A 22,115-nucleotide genomic window follows, 5' to 3' on the forward strand; every position below is an offset into this window, starting at 1 on the left:
TCATTAAATTTCAACATCTAGGATGCTTCCATTTTAACTATTATAAGCACTAATAACTATTAAAATAGTTATTGCTACATATAAATTTGCCTGAGAGTCTGTCAAGATGATTTTTAGAAACAGGTACTAAAAAGTTTATTTGCAAAACTGATTTAGTAGGAAGAATGAAGTGTATTCATATTACAAACACCTTAGGGCTTCTACTGCTTTGATAACGTATCAGAATCAAATGCCACCTGCAGGGAAAGGGCTTATTTCATGTTACACTTCCAAGAAACAATCTGTACCTGAGGGAGGGAAGGGCAGGAATGTAAGAAGGGCAGGAACCTGAAGGGAGGAATTGAGGCAGACGCCATGGAGGAACACTGCTTACTGGATTGCTCCCTATGCCTTGCTCAGCCTGCTTTCCTACACACTCCAGGTCCTTCAGCACAGAGTGGCTGGGCCACTCCCACATAGATCACCACTTAAGAAGATGCCCCACAGACCTGCTTACAGGCCAGTCTTATGGAGGGCATTTTCTCAACTCAGGTTCCCTCTTCTCAGATAACTAGCTTGTACCAAGTTGACAAAACAAACAAGCTAGCCATCACAAGCAACTCCTTTTGTTGTCTACAAAACTAATAAATGTGTGTGTGTGTGTGTGTGTGTGTGTGTCTTTCAAAATGTGTAAACTTCTGGTCTCTGTGTGTTTTCCATGCCTACTGATATGCATACACAGCACACATTTTATACCTTTTGGTAAGCATACACAGCACACTCATGTTCCAGCTGATGATTAGACCCAAATGCTTAAGAACTATTAGTAGTTTTCCCCCTGTTCCCCAACATGGTTGTGTGTTCGTGTGCATGGGCGCCCACGCACACACGTGGGGAGAGTATTAAAATGACAATGTTTTAAAAGCCTTTAAAAAGTCTTGACTCTCAAAATTATTCACAATTTTTTGGCATATGTTCCATTCTTATTTCTCTAAAACAACGAGTCTTTTGTGATTTTTGATGAAGACTAAATTTGCAAATGAGTATGGCAAAGACACAATATAGTGGGCACTGTTATGTACAGTCACATGGGAAATGCCTGAACTCTTGTTAGTTCTAAAGCTACCAACGCTCACTCATCTTGTATGCCACCATTTAATAGCAGTTAAATTTTTAAAATTTACATTAATTTTGTATTTGTGTGTATGATGCATGTGTGTGGAGGTCAGAGGACAACTTGCAGGCATCAATTCTTGCCTTGCTTTAGGTGGGCCGAACTCAGGCTGTCAGCCTTGGTGGGAAGTCCCTGTACCCTCCCAGGTAAATTGGAAACAGGTTTCAAAAGTACTTCAGCTGATTCTTGAAGTTCTTATCTTTCCCTCCCAAATCAAAATAGCCCCAGTGGCCCTTGTTTTTGTCTTGTGTATGAGTGAGCACACACACAAACCCCTCATTAACTACACAGCCCAATGGAAAGTTACATGGCTATCAACATTTTAAAATGAATCAAAACTGGGAAAAACTATACTGACCTAGGAGCTTGTTCCAGAGCTATATAAGACTTGTGAGCCAGAGTTTAGGCACACACAATTGTTATATTTACAAGAGTAGATCAGAATACGGATTTTATGAATCTACCAAATTCTAAGAGGTGACCTTTCTGTTTGTCTGAGAAATGAGACAAGTGAGGAGCTTCAGGCTTCACTGCGGACTTAAACTAATAAGCAACCTCAGTCAAGAAGGGAACTGTGGGGTCTCTGCAATTCCAGGGACAATGAAATTTTTTTTTTTTTTTTTTGGATTTTCGAGACAGGGTTTCTCCGTAGCTTTTTTTGGTTCCTGTCCTGGAACTAGCTCTTGTAGACCAGGCTGGCCTCGAACTCACAGAGATCCTCCTGCCTCTGCCTCCCAAGTGCTGGGATTAAAGGCATGCGCCACCACCGCCCGGCTATGAAATTATTATTATTATTATTATTATTTTTTTTTGGTTTTTCGAGACAGGGTTTCTCCGTAGCTTTTGGTTCCTGTCCTGGAACTAGCTCTATAGACCAGGCTGGCCTGAAATTATTTTTAAGACTAAAAAGTTGTTGGGAAATCTCTCCTGTACACTAAAGCTACTTAAGAATGACATACTAATAATATATTTTTAAAAATTAGCTATATTTTCACCTATTTGCTATAATTACTGGCATTCCTACATACTATGTAGCTTTGCCAGTTTTTTTGGGGGGGGGCAAATCCAATCACATAGGGACACTGTTAAATTTTGTAACTGAAATACTAATTATTAGAATAAACCCCTAGGGTAAGCTTACTGAAGTAAAAATACTTAAGACTTAGATACACATCGCATCCCAGATCTGTACCAACTCATATTGCTATAAGCAATGACTGTGAGTGCCTGTGGAACAATGGTCTTGTACCCTGTAAAGATTTGTCGCTTGTATTGGTTTAATAAAACGCTGATTGGCCAGTAGCCAGGCAGGAAGTATAGGCAGGGTGACCAGAAAAGGAGATTCTGGGGAAGAGAAAAGGCTCAGTCTGCAGTCGGCACCCACACGAAGAGGAATCAAGATGAGAATGCTTCACTGATATAAAGTACCAAGCCATGGGGCTAACACAGACAAAAATTATGGGTTAATTTAAGATGTAAAAGTTAGTTATTAAGACGCCTGAGCTAATAGGTCATCCAGTTTATAATTAACGTAGACCTATGTGTGTTTCTTTGGAACTGCACGGCTGCAGGACCAGACCGGACAGAAACCTCTGTCAACAAGTGCCTGCTTTAAAACATACTAAATGGGGCTGGAGAAATGGCTCAGTGGTTAAGAGCACTGACTGCTCTTCCAGAGGTCCTGAGTTCAATTCCCAGCAACCAGATGGTGGCTCACAGCCATCTGTAATGAGACCTTGGAGCCCCCTTCTGGCATGCAGGCACACATGGAAGGAATGCTGCACACATAATAAATAAATAAATCTTAAAAAAAATAAAACATACTAAATGAAGGATTACTGATCTATTCTTTGGTGAACATATGAAGACATGATCATTTGCATTTCTTTTTTCAATTAATTTATCCATAATAACTGGGATTTCACTGATTATATTGATATTCCTGCAGTCTTAAGTGTAACATACTGAATATAATTTCATTGTTATTTTAGAATAATAGCTTTTAATTGAAGGTATCTATAGCAATAACTAAAGATGGCTCATAGTATAAAGTATTTGCTGTACAAACATGAGGACCAGAGTTCTGGTCCCCAGCACCCACTGCTAGTTGGCCCTGTGAAGGAGAGACAAGGCTCCTGGGGCAAACTGGCTACCTAGACTAGGTGATTTGGCAAGCTCTAGGTTTAGTTAGAGACCCTGCTTCAGTAAAATGAAGTAAGGAGCAATTGAAGAAGACCCTGGATGTCAACCTCTGGCTTCCACACACCATGAGCACACATATGTATGTACACACACATATACAAATCTGCTCTCCCCTGAAAAACACACTAAAGAAATTCTACCACAATACAATCCCAATTTCAGGGTCTATAGTAAAAGTATTAAGTTGGCTATAATGGACCATCTTCTGAATTAGAACCACTGACTTAAGGTCACTGACATAGGCATACCGTAAGAAATGATGTATTTGGGACTATTATTCATATCTGTTTTCTTAATCACTTTTTCTAAAAAGATGTATTTATTTTTATGTGTTTTATATTATGGATATTTTACCTACATATTTGTCTATGCACCATGTATGTACCTGATGCTTTCGGAAGCCAGAAAAGAGCATTTGATTCCCTGGAGCTGGAGCTACAGACTGCTGTGAGACACTATTTGGTGGTGGGAACTGAATCTGAGTCCTTTGGACTGACAGTAAGTGCTCCAAGCTGCTGAGCCATCTCTCTAGCCCCTAATATATACGTTTTTTTATGTTTGCTTTGCTATTCTACCCCCTCCTCGGCAATTATCTGCCACCTTTATTTTTATTTTCAGATTTAAAATAAAATACGCAAATATTTTTTCAAGTAAATCAGATGGTGTAGTCATAAGCAGGGAAAGCCAAGTCAGGATGTAGGAGGAAATGCCTAGGCTAGGAATGCTGACTGAGAGAGAATGCTTGAGACCAGCACCATTACTTTGGAAGATTAGCAGAGTTAAGATTCATTTGGAAGGCTTGAGAGATGGCTCAGAAGTTAAGAGCACTGGCTACACTTCCAAAGGTCCTGAGTTCAATTCCCAGCAACCACACGGTGGCTCACAACCATCTGTAATGAAATATGGTGCCCTCTTCTGGCCTGCAGGGACATATGCAAACAGACTACTGTATACTTAGTAAATAAATATTTTTTTAAAAAGATACATTCAGAGGCTAGGCATGGTGGCACATGCCTTTAGTCTCAGCACTCCAGAGGCTGAAGGCAAGTTCTCTGTTGAATTTGAGGTCAGGCTGGTCTACAAAGTACATTCCAGAAGTATAGTGATATTTCATTTGTATTTTAACAAATACAGCTTGTCTGAAGATCTGAGAGTAAAAGAGCCCCACTGGTCAGCCTTACAGACACACACCTTTAATCCCAGTAGCCACACTAGTTTGCCACAGAAACTGGGCAGCAGTGGTGCACGCCTTTAATTTCAGTCCTAAAGAGGAATATAAGACGTGAAGAGACAGCTCTTAGTCAACCTCATTCTGAGGATTCACGGAGGCAGGGCCACCATTTTGGACTGAGGTAAGAGCCAGTGACTGGCTGTTTTGCTTTTCTGATCTTCAGGCTGAACCCCACTATCCGTCTTGTGCTACACAGAACGTCTAAGATGAGCTACATAGTAGAGACCCTGTCTCAAAAACAAACAAATTACATATTGTTCAGACAATAAATAGGAAATTTGTAGATAGTTAAAAAGAGACAGTCGCTTTCAAATTTGAAGAAATTAGTAGGTTTCTGCTGTTGATAGCACCTGAGACCTAAAGAAAGGTCATGTCTAGCAAGTCTGTCGACACTGATTTCTAAAGTTGTTAAAACTGCAATTTATAACTCAAAGGGAAAAACCACTCTAGAGCTGCCTTTCACTCAGGGGGCTTGAGAACAAGGTAAGATCCACAGGTATAGGCAGCCAGAGAATAGTAATATTACAGCTGAAACTTAAAGACACTTTTGACATGGGATCTATGTATATTCAAGAATAAGAGGCCGGGCAGTGGTGGCGCACGCCTTTAATCCCAGCACTCGGGAGGCAGAGGCAGGCGGATCTCTGTGAGTTCGAGGCCAGCCTGGTCTACAAGAGCTAGTTCCGGGACGGGTACCAAAGCTACAGAGAAACCCTGTCTTAAAAAACCCAAAAAAAAAAAAAAAAAAAAAAAGAATAAGAGTAGGAGCTGGAGAGATGACTTCATGGTTAAGAGCACTGGATGCTTTTCCAGGACAGGGGTTCAATTCCCAGCATCCACATGGCAGCTCATAACCATCTGTAAGTCCAGTTCCAGGTGATCAGATGCCCTCTTCTGGCCTCAATGGGAACCAGAAACACAAGCAATGAACATACATGAAGGCAAAATACACATACATAAAATAATAAGTCAAAAAGATGAAAGCAATTAGTGAGAAAACATGAGAACTACACTAATTCTAGAAATACCTACAAATTTCAACTAGGTTTAAGACCAATTTAAACTTGTTCCAAGTAGTGTTCTTTACACCAATACTCAAGTCTATCAAGTCCCAATCATGTTTGTTTCCATGTTTTTTTCTAATTACTAAAAAATTTTCACCAAAACTAGAAATACATTGTGTTAATCAATGTTACCAAACGAAACTGAGATCACTTGCACTGAAACTCAGGTATTACCAACCATTACTGGCTGAAATCTATGAGTATCTGGCTGAATTACATAGTTATTGCCCTTCTTGAATCCCAGCACTTGGGAGGCAGAGGCAGGCGGATCTCTGTGAGTTTGAAGCCAGCATGGTCTACAAGAGCGAGTTTCAGGGCAGGCATCAAAGCTACACAGAGAAACCCTGTCTCGAAAAACAAAAACAAAATAACAAAAAAAAAAAAAGAAAGAAAGAAAGAGAAAAAAGAAATACTCCCTTCTCTGATGGTTGCACCTATAACGTATATCTATGTAAGTTCTTTAACAGTAAACAATGTCAGGAGTTTCAAACCATCCAATTAGACAGTACAAATCTGTCCTGTCAAATGTGACATGTTCTTCTGAAATTAAGGTGAAGACGGGGTTAGGCTGTGCTCAGTGGGGTACACCCACGTAGAACATTTACGATCCACTAGGCTAGCTCAATCTCTAGCACCTTAAAACACAGCAAAGCAAAACAAAACCCAAGACAGAGACGAAAGAGAAATAACACAAAGGACAGAATAAGACTTCCTTCATCCTCACTGTACACGGGCAATGGACAAAGAAGAATCTTGTACAGAGGAAAACAGATGGAAGAAGCACAGGGCTAGTGAGAGAGACTGTGAGGGCCAAGCAGGAGGCAGCCAAAGGGAACGCTGAGGCAGAGAGGTACACAGGCCAAGGAGGGTGATACTCTACTGCGCAGCAGAGGTAGCATGGCAAGTCTGGCTTTGGTAATAAATTACAGGGGGTCACAACTTTCCTAATAAAGCATTTCTTCATATCTAGATTAAATCCCCCACTGCTACAGTGTAATTAGTTCTTCTTTACTTGATTCTCAGTAGAAATCATTTTAAGTTCCCACTATCATATCAAATTTCATGTGATTTAAATGCTGATTACATATACTAACAGGAATCAAGTATATTGGCTTTGGCATATAATAAAAAAACACAGCTCCTTAAATTCACCTCCTGACTTTTTTCTAGTCTTAGCTAGCTCCTAAAAATAGAAAACAGATTGAAGACTATAAGACAGGCAATATGATCGGGCATCAGGGCACAACCATATAGTTCCAGTGCTCAGAGTGGGAGGCAGAAGCATCCCAGTTAGAACATAGCATGGTCTACATAGGGAGTTCCAAGCCAATTTCGGCTTTATAAGAAGATTTTCTGAAAGACTAACAAACCAAAAATAGGTAATAGGAAGCAAGAGTCTATTTTCAAATACTTAAGAATCTGGGCAAGCATCTGGGAACATTTTTTAAAATTTATTTTTATTTATATGTATGTCTTCTCTGTGTGGCTGTGATTGTGCTTGTGAAGGTCAGAAGCATCAGAGTCCCCTGAAGCTGGAGTTACAGGCATGTGGGTGCGAGAAACTGAGCTTGAGTCCTTTGCAAGAGCCCTATGCTCTCTTAGCTGCTGAGTCACCTCTCCAGTCCCCAGTCTTTGACTAGAACTGGGAACAGAACTAGGGTAATTGCTCAAATTACCTCTAGGAACTAAAGCACTCCATCTCTAGGGTTGTTTCACAGCACGAGAGAGCTGTGTTCTGTGAATTAATCTCATTTTTACTTAGTGCTTTCACTTAGTCATGAGTAGACAATCTAAAGACTTACTCCAGCACTGAGATTCCCAGGGATCAATCCCAAAGCCTGGTTCACTCTAAGCAGTTACACTCCTAACTGGCTCTCGTTTCTCATTTTAAACTCAAGAACACAAAGTTCAGATCTTTGAACTTCTATTGTTAGTGGACTAGACCAGTGTGAATTTGTTTAAAATAATCAGAAACATATATATTCTGAACAGTAATTATTCATTAAGCTAAACTTAAAAAAAAAAAACCTCTAGAGACAAAGTTTTACATAACAACACTGCTTGGCTTGCCTAGTATGTGGAGGCTTTGGTTAAGCTATTAACAGTGCAACAAACAGAAACAATAACAACAATCTGCAAATACAAGTGTACCATTTGCTTACATACAATCTTCCATTTGAGCCTCAAGAAAACCTTAATACCAAGGTTCAGAAAGATAAATAACTTCTCCAAAGTCAATAGCAATTAAGTGACAACAAAAATTACTTAAGATCAAGTGTGGGTATGAGTTTTGTGTACCACATGCATGCAGGAGTCACTGATGGTCAGAAGGCATCAGATCCTCTGGAAAGAGACACCCCACCCACCATTGTGGGCCCTCTGCAAGTGCAGTAAGTGTTCTTAACCACTGAGCCATCTCTCCTGCTCCTGTTAAGCATTTAATATGCCGCAAAAAAAAAAAGCAATTCTTTGCAAGACAGGAAAAAGTTAAAAATTACTATTACTTAATAATGTAAAATCAAATTTTAGGTATGTATAAAAAAGTTTGAATGATGTAGCACTGAATTATTTTTAGTAAAATTATGTTGAAAAAACAAAATTTATAGGAGTGTGTACATATTCCAAAGAATTCTTAAATCTTTACTGAAGCTCTAATTTTAGCAATTGCCTCAGAAGCTTTTCAAATGGTCTCGACACTTAAAATAAACCTATTTTCCATTGGTTCATTTGCAGGAAGAAATAAATGACAATGGCGATATGGCCAATAAGGCGTGTTCAGAAGTACCTACAGCAGGCCAGGCAAACATTTGACAGCGAAAGTGACATCACAAGGAAGACAATGTAAAAAGGATTCATTGGCCCTGAAATTTTACAGTAGGACAAAATTGTAGCCTCATGATCGGTCCAAACACTGATCAAAAGATAGTTCATATCAGGAATGTGTGAGAGGCGTCCCTTTTATTTTATCCTTTATCCACCTTTACTTTCTTCACTTCTTTCTTTTCTTCACTTTAAAATATCTGATATAAATGAGAAGGTTTTAACCACAAAATTCAAGAGTTTCCTCTATCAAACTAACAAACAACTCACTCTGTGTGTCCCCCGTATGTGTGTGTGTGTCCTCTCCTGCCGCCACTTCAAGGATGTATCAATTACACAGTCACATATGTAGCAGAAAGCAGTTTTCTGTAGCTTATTTCCATTATTCTGCCTATTTGTTTACAATTCTGGCCCCAAATTACATAACTGTTAATATAAAACAGAGGCAGAATCATAACCTAGAAACAGCTGAGAACTACTTGATTACATCTCCTTCTACTCTAATCTACACTGTTTTCAGAATTTATCTTACAAGACAATTTGCTCTGATGATAAATGAGAACAAAACAAATCACTTTATTTGTAGTAAGGCAAGGTTTTGAACGTATGTCAATATTAAGGAAATCTTAATAAATCAACTTATAACGGTATTATTTACTCAAAATTAAGCTTCCAAATCATTGTTTTCTAATTTTTGATAGAATTCTGACTGCCTTAAAAAAATTTCAATCTATCCCTTCTAAGTATTTTCTGTATTAATCCTACTTTTAAACATTTATTACTATACATTACATAATTTACAAACACTTTCTCGTCACATTTTAAATTCCTATGGAATATTTTGTCTACTCACAGATAAATGAGGTATCGTGTGGGAACTGATGGTGTCTTCTCACAGAAATAAACCAGTTGCCCCATCTTCCCTCACTTGAAACAACACTGTTGTTTCTGGCTGTGAAGAAGGCTGAAGTCAACTCCTGTCATGTGTGTTTAATTAAAATACTGACAGGCAGACACTTAATTTTCAGGGAGTATTTCTGTTGTAGTCTGATGTGTTAGGAGATTATTAGCAGAGAAAAATATTTGGCAAACACTATTACACTTCTTTACAAATAATTTTTAGTTTCTACACAAAATTATGAGTTTTATTATGATTTATTAAATCTTCCAAGAAATAAATGACAATATACCTGGCAATATATTTCAATTTACTCTAAACAGCTTTACATTCAAAGGCCACAATGAATGTATTAATGTAAACCACAGCAGATTATAAATTGAAAAAAGAACAGTTGTCTTTTCAACCTGTAGAAAAGTGAGCAGGAAGAGGAATAAGTAGGGAATGTTGCTTAGTGGTGGGGGAAGGAAGAGGATAAGGAAGACAAACATGAGGACTGGAAACTTACTAGCAAGGTTAAAGACAGAAGGATAACTTGAACACAAAAATGTGAGACCAATTTGAGCAATATTATGAGAAAAAAGGATATGAGAAATCAAAAAACAAATATAAAACTAGAAATTATTTTACCTTCTGTATGAAAAGAAAACATTACATTTTCCCTAAACTGATCTGGCTTAATCTATAAACATGTGTAAACAGCCTGATTCTAAGTAATGTAATCTTAAAACACATTAAGACTTTAAACAAATAACAAGATCAGTCTAGACAATACGAGGGAGGGAGAAATGTGAAGAAAGGGAGAGAAGATGAGAAAGGAAGGGTAAGCAGGAAGAAATAGGAAATGAAGTATTTCTATTCTAACAAACCCTCAGGTAGGAAGACATTAAAATTCTTTCATATAAATATACTAATTACATACTTTTCTCATTGTAATGACATTTGCAGCAGACTTCCCTATCTCTGACCACACTGTTGGAATAAACCCTGAACAAACTCTGCCAGACCCTGACCAAGGTGATTCCCTTTGCACTAAGACTAGCTAAAATCCCCCACCCCATGATGAAACTCCAGCCCCTGTCCCCTCACCACCATTGCCTAACTCAGCCACCATTATCATCTGCATCCTAAAAGCTGAATCATGGTAGCCCCTGGTAGGAGGAACAAGGTAGAATTCAGGGCAAGATAAAATGGCCTTGTCTAGACAAACAATTCCAGCAGGTATAGAGACTGTATGTAGGTCCCTGAAGTTGCACCTAACTTCCCATTCCCAAAACCCTACACAAACTCCAAGTCCCCTTCCCTCTTGCAGAACACCATCTACACACATCTAGGTCTGTCCTTCCCTGCTTCAAACAGTCCTTTCTGCTGAGGTCAGACCGATTTCTTTCTGTCTTCTGTCTCTTTAAGGTGCCCCGGAAGTCTAACATACATTATCTATGATTTTTTAAAACAGAAGCATGAACATCTGAAATACGTATTCTAAAAAAAATTACCAAAGAAGAGCCGGGCAGTGGTGGTGCACGCCTTTAATCCCAGCACTCGGGAGGCAGAGGCAGGCGGATCTCTGTGAGTTCGAGGCCAACCTGGTCTATGAGAGCTAGTTCCAGGACAGGCTCCAAAGCTACAGAGATACTGTCTGGGGGGAAAATTACCAAAGAAAAGTAAATGAGATAGAATAGAAGCTGCTCCATATTGGAAATAAAAAGACTCATGGAGGAACAAATATAGGATAAATAAGATGTTTATGGGCAAATTAGGGTTAGCATGAGCTTTGGCCAGGGGCACAAAGTGCAGGTTAGATATCACTCTCTATTTAAACCACTACTTGCTGCAGTCAGCTCCAGACCTGGTGAATTCAAATTTGACCCTCCTAAGTATTAGTTTGATGTCTTAAGCAAGTGTTATGTGACTGAGAGTCAATGTGTCTTTTGTCGTTCTGTTTAAGACCATGTCTTACCATAGCTGGTCTGGAACTCAGAATCTTCCCACATTAGTTTCCCGGTGGCTAGGATTACATGTGTGCACTAATACTGGTACTTCCTTCATCATTGAAATAGAGATGACGAACCTTCGTAACATGATTATTAGAGGAATGGTGTCTGCTAAGGTACGCAGGGCTCAACAGGCATGGAAATGGCAGAATGATGACAATGACAAAAAAAAAAGCAGCCCTAAAAAACAGTAACCACAGGAAACAGCACCTGGCTTTAAAGAAAATACAAATTCACGTATAAAGCAACATTTCTCAGAATGACTTCTACTGACTTCTAACACAGCTCGGTTAAGTGTTGGTGTGTGCAGGAATAAAATGCAGATTAAATATTCTAAGTGTGGGAATATGCAGCTATCATCACTCATAAATCTCATTACATCTACACTGCCAGCTAATATTAAAAGGCTTAAGGAAATTCTTTAATGAGAAGGTTTTTAACCTAATATTCTCATGTTTTTTGGACGCAGAACTCTTTTGCATATAAATCAAATCCTAGGTCCAGGTTTTCAGCTTTTGTCTGGCAACAGAATTTAGAGATAATAAGTTGATCCCACATGAACAGTTCCTATCTGCCTTACTGACAGTCATATAAAATAGATTTTAAGACTTATTTCCATTATCATTTAACTTTGCTTCTAAGTAGTCTGACAAAAAAATTCGAGTTAATATAAAAGATGAAAATTTCAGGTCACCTGTGAAATGCTTTCTACATATAAAGCCTGTAGGACCTGATCATTTGCGCTGGTTGACTTTGTTAACTTGACATAGAACTAGACACATTTGGGAAGACAGACTTCTCAGTTGAGGAACTAATCAGACTGGCCCGTGGGCATGTCTTGAATATTGATTGATGTGGGAGAGTGCAGACCATTGTGGGCAGTGCCACTCCTAGGCAGGTGGTCCTGGGCTGTATAAAAAAGTAAGTTGAGCAAGCCACATGGATCATGCCAATGAGTAGCTTTCCACCATGGTTCTTTCCCTCAATGATGAACTATGACTGGCACATGTAAGCCAAATAAATCCACTTCTACCCCAGTCACGCTCAGTGGCTGTGTTTACCATAGCAACAGAAACAAGCGAGGACAGCGAGCAGTGGCAGGAGTGCAGCACTGCCATGTCAGACCATAATAGTGGAGGCCCAGCCAGGAAAGGGAAGGCTGAGAGGCTCTCAAAGATTTTATTTATTAGAGTTGTTTCTATTTTATTTTCAAATTAACAATCTGTGGTTTCTGGTTGCTCAGGTTGAAGAATCAGCAGTGATTTCTAAAAGACCAGCGTAACTGAAGTGAAATGTTTGCTTCAATAGGACAACTGATACCAGTTAGCAGACTCTGAAAATCAACTGTGATTAACAAGAGACCAGCAACACCGAGGTGAAATTTTTTGGCATATTTTCTCTGTGTGAACACACTGAAGCTGTGGTCCCAGCTAAGACTGCATCTCAAGACTGCAGATGAAACTGGCAATGTGGAAGTTTGGTAAGGGATTTTTGATGGCAACTAAATTTCAGGACTGAAGAGGTCAGGAAGACAGGCTGAGGCCTGGCACCCCGGGCAGGATGGGAATCCCCGAGGGGACTTGAGAGACCACTGGTGAAGATGGAGCGTCCACTGAACATTGGATACGACAATACCGTTGGATAACCACCAAGGACAGTAGCATGAGTGGAGTCTAATCAACTTGAGCCTATGACACAAGCTGTGCGTTTTCCCGGTGGCAGAGCTAAGAAGCTGAGCTGCCCAAGCCCTTTTGTACTTAGAAGATCATAACTGAGTCCCAGACAGTGGACTCTGAGCCATTTACACTACTGGATTTGTGATTTCGCTTTGATTAGATTTAACTGTTCAACGATCTTCCCCTTTTGAAATAAGAATGTATATAACTTGTTTTTTTTTTATTTTTTAAGGTTTATTTTTACTATTTGAGTCATGTGTATGGATATGTACATGAATGTAAGTACTCAAAGAAGTCAGTGGTATGTGATCCCATGGAGCTGGGGGTTATATGCAGTTGTAAGCCACCTGATGTGGATGCTGGGAATTGAACTCAGGAAGAGCAATATGTACTCCTAGCAACTGAGCTATCTCTCTAGCCTCTTGTTTTGTTTTAGAGGAGCACACGGTTAAGAGATTTTTGGATTTTTAAGAATTTGGGTTTTTCGGGTGGTGATAGTACACACCTTTAATCCCAGCAGTTGGGAAGTAGAGGCAGGCAGATCTCTGTAAGTTCAGGGCCAACCTGGTCTACAAGAGCTAGTTCCAGGACAAGCTCCAAAGCTACAGAGAAACACTGTCTCAAAGAAAAAAAGAAAAAAGAAAAAGAATTTGGCCTTTTAAATTGCAGAAATTTTTAAAAGACCATGGAACTTTTAAAAGTTAGATTGTCTCATACTGTGATATTAATATTAACATGATACATTAGGGACAAGAAAAGAACGGTTAAGGTTTAATAGTAACGTATTTGTATATCATGCTGGCAAAGGGCCAGTTGTGCTGGTTTTCATTAATTTGACATAAACCGAGACTTATCTGTGAAGAATCTAAGTTGAGGAACTGTCTCTATCACATTGGCCTATAGGCATGGCTGATGGGAGGGGGCCCAGGCCACGGTGGGCAATACCACCATATGGCATGTTTGTAAGAATTGTAATACTCCCTTCAAATTTAAACGTTTGTTCTAGGAAGGAGGGGGAGGATCATGAGCCTCAGGAAGTAAAAAGGACACATGTCATGGAGAACAGGAACTCAGAATCTGATTCTTCAGGGGCCCTACCCAGCAGTGGGAAAAAAAGTAAATAACTGAGGGCAGAGGGGAGACTCTGGCCAGCTAAAATGGTTGAAAAAGAAATTCAGACCATGAAGCTGTCTACCAGCTGCACAGAGAGAGTGAAGATTCCAGTTTTGGGCTACACACAATGAGGTAGCCTTCCTGGTGCTGAGCTGCTTTTACATTACCCTTACTCCTTGTAAGTAACCCATAGTCTTATCAGTACCACCCGCCCCCAAAAAAATGCATTGGCTTAGCAAACTGGACATTGGTGGAACCGTTACTTTGGTCTGTCCTGGCTCCTTCTCTGGGATGAAGAGACATGTATTGCGTCTCCCCAGGAAAAGTCTGTGAAAGAACAGCCACCCCTGGGCAGTCAGAAAAAGCAATCTGAGCAAGCAAGTCGCAGGCAAACCGGGAGGCAGCCCTGACCTCCTCGATGACTGAGACTGGAGCATGCGAAGCACATCACTGTCTCCATGAGTTGCTGTGATGATTATCATAGTGAAGGAAAGCACACCAGAACAATATTTAAACCAGTGCTTCCGTTCTAAGTATAAAGAACTGATCTTAGTCTTGGCATTACTTATATTCTCTTAAATCTGGTCCATCCCATACATATTTTTGTTAGAGTACACATTAACCAAAGCAAAACATACTGTACTATTTTTACTTACCTAATATTTTCACAGCATAGTGAGGACTTTCTAAAACAATTCCTTCTTCTGTGTCAAATATAGGGTTATCTATTCCAGTCTTTGGAGGAATTTGAGCTAGTTTCTTAAGTCTCATGGAAGAATTTAGATCAAGTTCTTGCTTTTTCCCCTCTTCCTCACGCCTACGTCTCATATCCTCCTGCTGCTGTCGGATACGCTCCAACTGTGCACTTCTTCGCACTGGCATCATCCTGGTGCCCAGATCCCCAGGGCAGTCAACAGCCATCTCTCGGTGCTTCTGATGTTCCTCTGGTGATGTAAGATCAAGATTTTTTATTCCGGTGGCTGATTCCTCTGTTACATGCCCATTCATATACGATGTTGTCATGGTTATCTATAAACATGCACCACTTTTTAATATATCAATTTTTCCTATACAGCCAATTCTCTTAATTCTGTAGTATAAAATCCATGTTACTTCAAAGAAAAAAAACTTCTTATATCACATAATAATGCTATGAAAATGTATCCATGAGGGAAATCTAAGGGGAAAGATGGAGGGAAAAGTATAAGAATTACAATATAAAAACAAAATTTACATAGCCAATTTCCCATTTCTATACAATATAGAAAATATCTACTAAGTTCTTAATATAGTTTACAGTGCAGATTAAGACCATTCCCTTCATTTTACAGATAATGTTGAGAACATCAAGGTATTTCTTTAAAAAGTTGTCTCTCAAGAATATGAAGCAAACTATTCAATTTACAGGTTAAGAAAAGTGACTCACTGTAACATTTAGCAGAGTGAGAAAGTAAAATGGTTTGGCTATTAACTTTGTAGAGAATAGGTGCTCTGGGGCTAAAGATACTTCAACAATCACTTTAAACATCTCAACCTTATGCTTAATTAAGGCACACAGGATTAGCTGGCTGTGCGAACAACTGACTACAACTTGGTGCATTGCACAGCCATGTTAATGGCTAACTTGAAATACAGAAAGTATTTTTAGGTAAAATTTTATAGGGGGTTTTAAAATGAAGATGATGCCCAAAAACAAGGTTTATCAGTGAAATTACCTAAGGACAAAACTACATAGTTAGAAAAGACTATGTAGAACGCTAGTCTTTATAGCTGGTGAAATTTTATAAGGAAAATTAAGATTAACTTGTAAGGACTCATTTAAAGAAAACAGTAGTTTCTGTAGCATTAAAAACACAAAGTTCCAGCAGAAGGAGCACACAGACAAGAGCACCGAGCTTTCACTTGGGCTCTACTGTATTTCCCAGCGTGGCTCCTGCTGAACCACAGCGTCACTTAGGAAATTTACTCACAGAACTTTTTTAGCTTTAAAAAAGATAATGTATACAAATTACAAAATAAATATATGTACTATTAGTATTAATTTGATTCTAACTTAAGAGTCCTCCAAAATAAATTAAATAGAAAACATTTTATTCAATGTCACTAGCTTTTCATCAAGTCATTTAGGCATAAATATACAGGCTGTTTATGTGTGCAGACCCACACATTAAATTTAATTAGCTTTTTCTTCACAGGCTTTAAAAATATTTACAATACTGAGCCTACCTCCTCCTTGAGTTGAGCATCACTTCAGTAAATATGATTAGAGTACAATGCTGACTGAGTAAAATCCAGGTTTTTAGACAGTATTCCTAGTACCAGTCAGTCTTCTTCCAGATGCCGTTACAGTGAGAAAGGAGAAAAGACAAACTGCTTAACACAGATGAACACAGGCTCTAGGAGAGCCACTAAGGCCAACCACCCGGAAAACAACAGATACAAATTACATGAGCCGCTAAAACTGAATTTTTTTGTTTTGTTTTTTTTAAACGTTTATTTATTTATTATGTATACAATAGTCTGTCTATATGGATGCCTGCAGGCCAGAAGAGGGTCTCATTACAGATGGTTGTGAGCCATCATGTGGTTGCTGGGAATTGAACTCAGGACCTTTGGAAGAGCAGGCAATGCTCTTAACCACTGAGCCATCTCTCCAGCCCTAAAACTGAATTTTTATAATGACAGGTTATCCTCCAAACTTTAAGTCTCTTATTTATAAGTACATGATCTATATAGAAGCACCATATTTACCATTAGTTCCAAGAAAATTAGAGCTACTGGATTTATATTAGGTGAGCCTTAAGCTTTCTGTGTTCATTATAAAAGATATAAATTAAACTGGAGGCAGCTTATTTAATGTTTTCATTATAAGTAAGCAGAAATTTGCGGAGGAGTTACTATAGTGTTACGGTTAATTTTAATTTTAAAAATATATATTTTCAAAAATAAAGTCTTAATTTTTAAATTTGTAATTATGGATCTAGTCTTTATTCTCAGATTTCTACAACTATCATTAATCCACTTAACATTTTATTTTTGTTATCTCTCCTAACTGTTCAGCTTAGAGCGAGAAAAAAATTAAATGCTTATTTTTCTCTGGTTCTCAGTAGATTCCAAATGTATTAGAGAACAGGCTATGATTATTTTTACATCTCTAAGATCTAACATCACATAGGTGACAAAGGAAATGTCCAAGAAATATCTGTTAAACTAAACTTAGAGTATCATTAAGTGTGAGGAGGATGCAGACATCTAAACCAGAGGGACAAGAAACAAGGAAAATAGAGGACACAGTTCTTTGTGCTGTATTTTGATGCACAACCATCCATACAAAAGTAGGATCTGTTGTAGATAAATGGAACTCACATGACCAAATGATAGAGAGGGAGGAAACCTAAACTCAATACCAAGAAACAACCATTTGTACCAAAGCGGAAACAAAGCAGGTTATCAGGAAAACTTATATATAAATTTTCTTATATAATCTTAAATTTTCGGTTGAGAGAGAGATGGGAAAGAAAGACTTAACATACGTTCACTACCCACCTAGAGTCTTACCCCCTCCCGCTCCATCTTTCCTTCTCTTTCTAGCAGCTGGAAAGTCTCGTTTTAAGTGATCAGCATTCCTCTGACATTTTAAGAGGCTGGACTCTGTTTCCATAGAAACAGCTTTGTCAGCTAATACAGGACTTAGGCCAAAAATAGTGAAAAGAACTTACATTATGCAAACCGGTAAACCTTGTCTTCTATCCTTATTTCTTCACTCTGTTCTTTCCCCAAAATTCAGGTTAGCTTTCTTATTCTGCAAAACAGAAAAAGAAAATAAGTAACTAAGCGCAGAAGTATGAAACTAACCAAGTGTTACAGTGTTTTGTGGGGAGTGAAACAAGGAGTAGTTAAGCATGGTAACAGGTGAATTTGCAGATGCTTAGGATATTTTTTTTGCAAAGTCATAGTTTTATACACACACACACACACACACACACACACACACACACACACACACACTTCACCACTGTCATCCCAGTCACCAACAGATACCAATTAAAACCAATGTTGTCATATATTAGCATAATGTAAAATGCTGAGCCTGGTGGTAAAGGTCTGTTAAGGCCAGCGTGTGCGGAGTACTAAGACAAGGGGATCCTTGGAGCTCACTGGCCAGCCAATAATGAGCCAAATTAATGAGCTCCAAATTCAGTGAAAAGACACTGTTTAAAAAAAAGAAGGGAGTGTGTGTGAAGAGAGATTAAGGAACACAATACCCACACAAGCACATATATAATATATACAAAACACACACACATACACACACACCAAAAAGCTGGTTATAAATGCCTACATACTGAACAATTCCATTTATTGTCTAGAACTGGTAAGACTATAAGACAGAAAGGAAACAAGTTGCTTAGGATTTAGGTGGGAAGGTGGGTAAGAGAATTGTAACTGAGGTGTATAGGTTTCTTCAAGGAATGATAAAAATCATTGGGGGTGGTGGTCATTGGTAAGTATTTTTCCTTTGCCACCGCTCTGCAATAATCCAAACCAAACCAGATCAGACTGAATTAGAAAAGAGTCCTGTCCGTCCCCTCCCCAGGAAAACGTGTAGAATGGAACAGAGAACTGAAAGACCAGGGAAAACAGGGAGACTGAGTGTTCATTCTCTGGGGGGCAGTTTAAACAGCCTGTGGGAGTGGTCTTGACCTTCCCTGGGGAGGGGTCACCGTTTGGCGGGCTTTCTTGGAGGTGGAGTCTGGACTGCAACCATTCCCAGGAGAAGGGGCTTAGAATGGAGTTTTCGGCCCAACATTTTAAGATGGATGCCAGGGGAGTGAGGTGAAGCCCCCAACCAAACATTTCAGACACTCTGTATAAAGGGGTGTTAGGGTGATACTTCCAATCAAACTGTCATATGTTAACGAACTGAACGTGTGAAATGGGTGAACTGTTGGCATGTGAATGACATAAAATAGTAAAGCACAATGAAATAACATTAAAAACACTGCAATGGAGTATCTTGGTTGCATACCTGACACACCTGGAAAGGGGGAGCCTCAGCTGAGGAACTGAGTCAATAGGACCGGACTCGGCATGCCAGTGGGGACATTTGTTCAATTGTTAACGATGTGGGAGGGCCCCAGGGCAGTTCCACCTTTGGGCAGTTGGGCTTGGGCTTTATAAGGAAGGTAGTAAATCTATGTAAAACTGAAAAAGCAAACTAGCAAGCAGTGTTCCTCCTAAATTCAGTTCCTGCCTCTGGGTTCTTGCCTCATTGATGGGCTGTAAAGTACAAGATAAAATGAACCTTTGCTTCCTCTAAAGCTGACTTTTGTTTTTGGTCACTGTTTAATCACAGCAACCAAAACCAAACTAAAACAATATAAACATTAAAATTAAGAAGACTAGCTATAATAAGCATTGAAGGAAAGTGTGGAGAAACTGAGACTCTTTACTTGATAGTTCATGGGATTCAGTTCTCTCCTTCTACCATGGGGTGCCAAGGATGGAACTCAGGTTTATAGGGCTCAGCAGCAAGTACCTTTACCTGCAGAGCCTTCTCTTCAGCCCTGTATAAACTATTTTTAAAATTCTAAACTGAACACTTAGAATCAAATTTTAATGTAAGTTTTGCATATTCATCAATTTTAAAGGAAAACAAAACCCGATTGTACATTTAAAATGACATCTTCTAGAGCCGGGGATACAACCCAGTCTGGAATTCTTACTAAGTATGCATGAGACCCTGTGTTCAAACGGCAGCCTACTCCTACATACACATGCTAGATAGATAGATAGATAGATAGATAGATAGATAGATAGATAGATAGATAGTAGATAGATAGATAAATAGGGGATGCATTGTTATGTGTAAATTATGCCTCAAAGGAAAGGAATGAGTGTGTGTTTGTGTTTGTGTGTGTGTGTGTGTGTGTGTGTGTGTGTGTGAGAGAGAGAGAGAGAGAGACTGACTCCTGTAGCTCAGGCTGGTCCAATTCACTAGTAGTAGTTGATGACCTTAAACCCCTGATCTCATCTCTAACCTCAAGTTTATAGGTTTATAGGTGTGTGCCAAACGCTGGGCAGAAACAGCTTTTAAAAGACCACTTCAAATTCCGAAAACAAGATTATATTCACATCATATAAAGACCCTATTAACTTTCTGAGGACGTAGCTCAATATGGTAGATCAAGTATTTATCAAGCACAAGCCCTGGATCCACTCCTAAACATACGACTCAACTTATTCAACAAATATTTAACTTGATGCCTAACTTTCAGTTTCACAAATTTCTAATGAACAATAAATAAATGACCCCCTAAATCACAGAAGGAACTAGCTGCACCCAAAACAAAGTAAATACAAGCCAAAATTAAAATACAATTGGGTTAGTCATACAAGTTATCAACTCAGAAATTATTACTCAATTAAAAAAAAGGGCACAACTTTAAACAAAAATCAATCCAATATTCAGGTGGAAAACAAAGTCCTTTTTTTTTGTTTGCTTTGAGACAGGGTTAAATGTAGTGGAGCTGGCCTAGACTTCGACACGTGACTGAGGCAGACTTGCAACTCCTGATCCTACTCCCTTATCCTAAGTGCGGGAACTACAGGCTTGCATTACTATTCCTGGCTGGAAAACTAGTTTATACATTTCAGAGTTAAAGGAACTGTTCATGTTGTTTTAAAGATCTATATTTTTATTATGTTTAATGATGTGATTTGTATCTTTTTTGGGTACGTGCACACTTGTGCTAGTTTCTGGAGGCCAGAGGCATCAGATCCCTGGAGCTGGAGTTAGTGGCAGCTGTGAGCCACCTGATATGGCACTGGGAAGAGGAATACAAGCTCAACCACTGGGCCCTCTCCAACACAGGAAGCTTTTGGAAAGAAATACTTTTAAACATCTGAAGTAAGCTGAATTCAATTAGCTCAACGGCACACTATTATAATAAAAGGCCAAGTACGAATAAAATGTGTTTCCTTTTTAGTAGAATACACTGGCAAGTCTTGCAAGGTCATTTTTAAAATCCTACAGTTTAGGTTTCAGATAAGAGTACCTTTACTGTCATCCAAATAATTGCATTTCAAAGGAGTTATTGCTATTTGCACATTGTTAAAACTATATTAGACACACAATGCCAGGTGAGCTTATAAGGAGTGGAAGCGAAATTCCATAAAAAAATATTTAGCTGGGCACCATAGTGCCATGTTATAACTCTAGTGCTTGGAATATGACACAAGAGGATCAAGAGTCCAAAAAAAAAAAAAAAAGTGCTGGGCACCGAGGCTCATGCCTGTAAACTCCGAGAGTTAAGGCAAGAGGATCCCTGAGTCAGACCAGCCTGGACTACGCGAGAATTACCAGCGAGCCTCAGCAACAAATTGAGACTCAGTCTCAAAAAAACCAAAAAAGTTCAAAGTAAAAATCCAATAAAGATCTCAAAAGAGGCCCAAGGGTAACATACATCTTAAAGCCATAAAAATCTTCAGCCTTTGAGGACAGAAAACAGTAAGATTCTTGACACTCAGTTGGATAGGAATAAGATGAAGTAATCAGTTTAGAAGATCTATTTATCTTCTGATATAAATGTTCAAGGATTTGGCAGTTTTTACATTCCTGGACAAAATTATATATAAAATCATCTGAACTCAAAGACGTAAGCTTACAAGTTTCTTCTTTCCTCCTATGATTCTGAGTCATATGACTACCTTGACATAGAAATAAAATACAGTAGATACAAGTAGATAGGAAAAATACCACTATATTTATAATATACAAAAATCAAACCAAAAATGGGTTAAAGACAAACATTAAGATCAGAAACTCAAAGTTATTAGAATTAAACACGGGTTGGAAGGCGGGGATTATACACTTAGTCACAGGTTTTTATTTGTTTTTTTGAGGGACTCATCTAAAAGCACAGGCAACAGAAACAAAAACTATCAAGCTACAACGGTGGGTA

General features: G+C 38.8%; 1 protein-coding gene across 7 annotated transcripts in view; it reads right to left on the reverse strand.

Moving 5' to 3' along the window:
- Positions 1-22,115, reverse strand: part of Pals1 (protein associated with LIN7 1, MAGUK p55 family member) — a 77,724-nt gene that overhangs the window by 23,893 nt on the left and 31,716 nt on the right. Inside the window, exons 2-4 of one of the 7 annotated variants that reach the window (XM_075947373.1) lie at positions 17,871-17,953; positions 16,378-16,481; positions 14,808-15,328 (exon numbers count right to left, since the gene is read on the reverse strand). In XM_075947373.1, coding sequence (XP_075803488.1) covers positions 14,808-15,174 — 367 coding nt within the window. In that variant the 5' untranslated portion in view covers positions 15,175-15,328; positions 16,378-16,481; positions 17,871-17,953. The remainder of the gene's footprint in view (positions 1-14,807; positions 15,329-16,377; positions 16,482-17,870; positions 17,954-22,115) is intronic. The other 6 variants (XM_075947379.1, XM_075947380.1, XM_075947376.1 and 3 more) reach the window with 6 other exon arrangements.

This window comes from Microtus pennsylvanicus, chromosome 14 (genome assembly GCF_037038515.1).
Source record: "Microtus pennsylvanicus isolate mMicPen1 chromosome 14, mMicPen1.hap1, whole genome shotgun sequence".
Lineage (NCBI taxonomy): Eukaryota > Metazoa > Chordata > Mammalia > Rodentia > Cricetidae > Microtus > Microtus pennsylvanicus.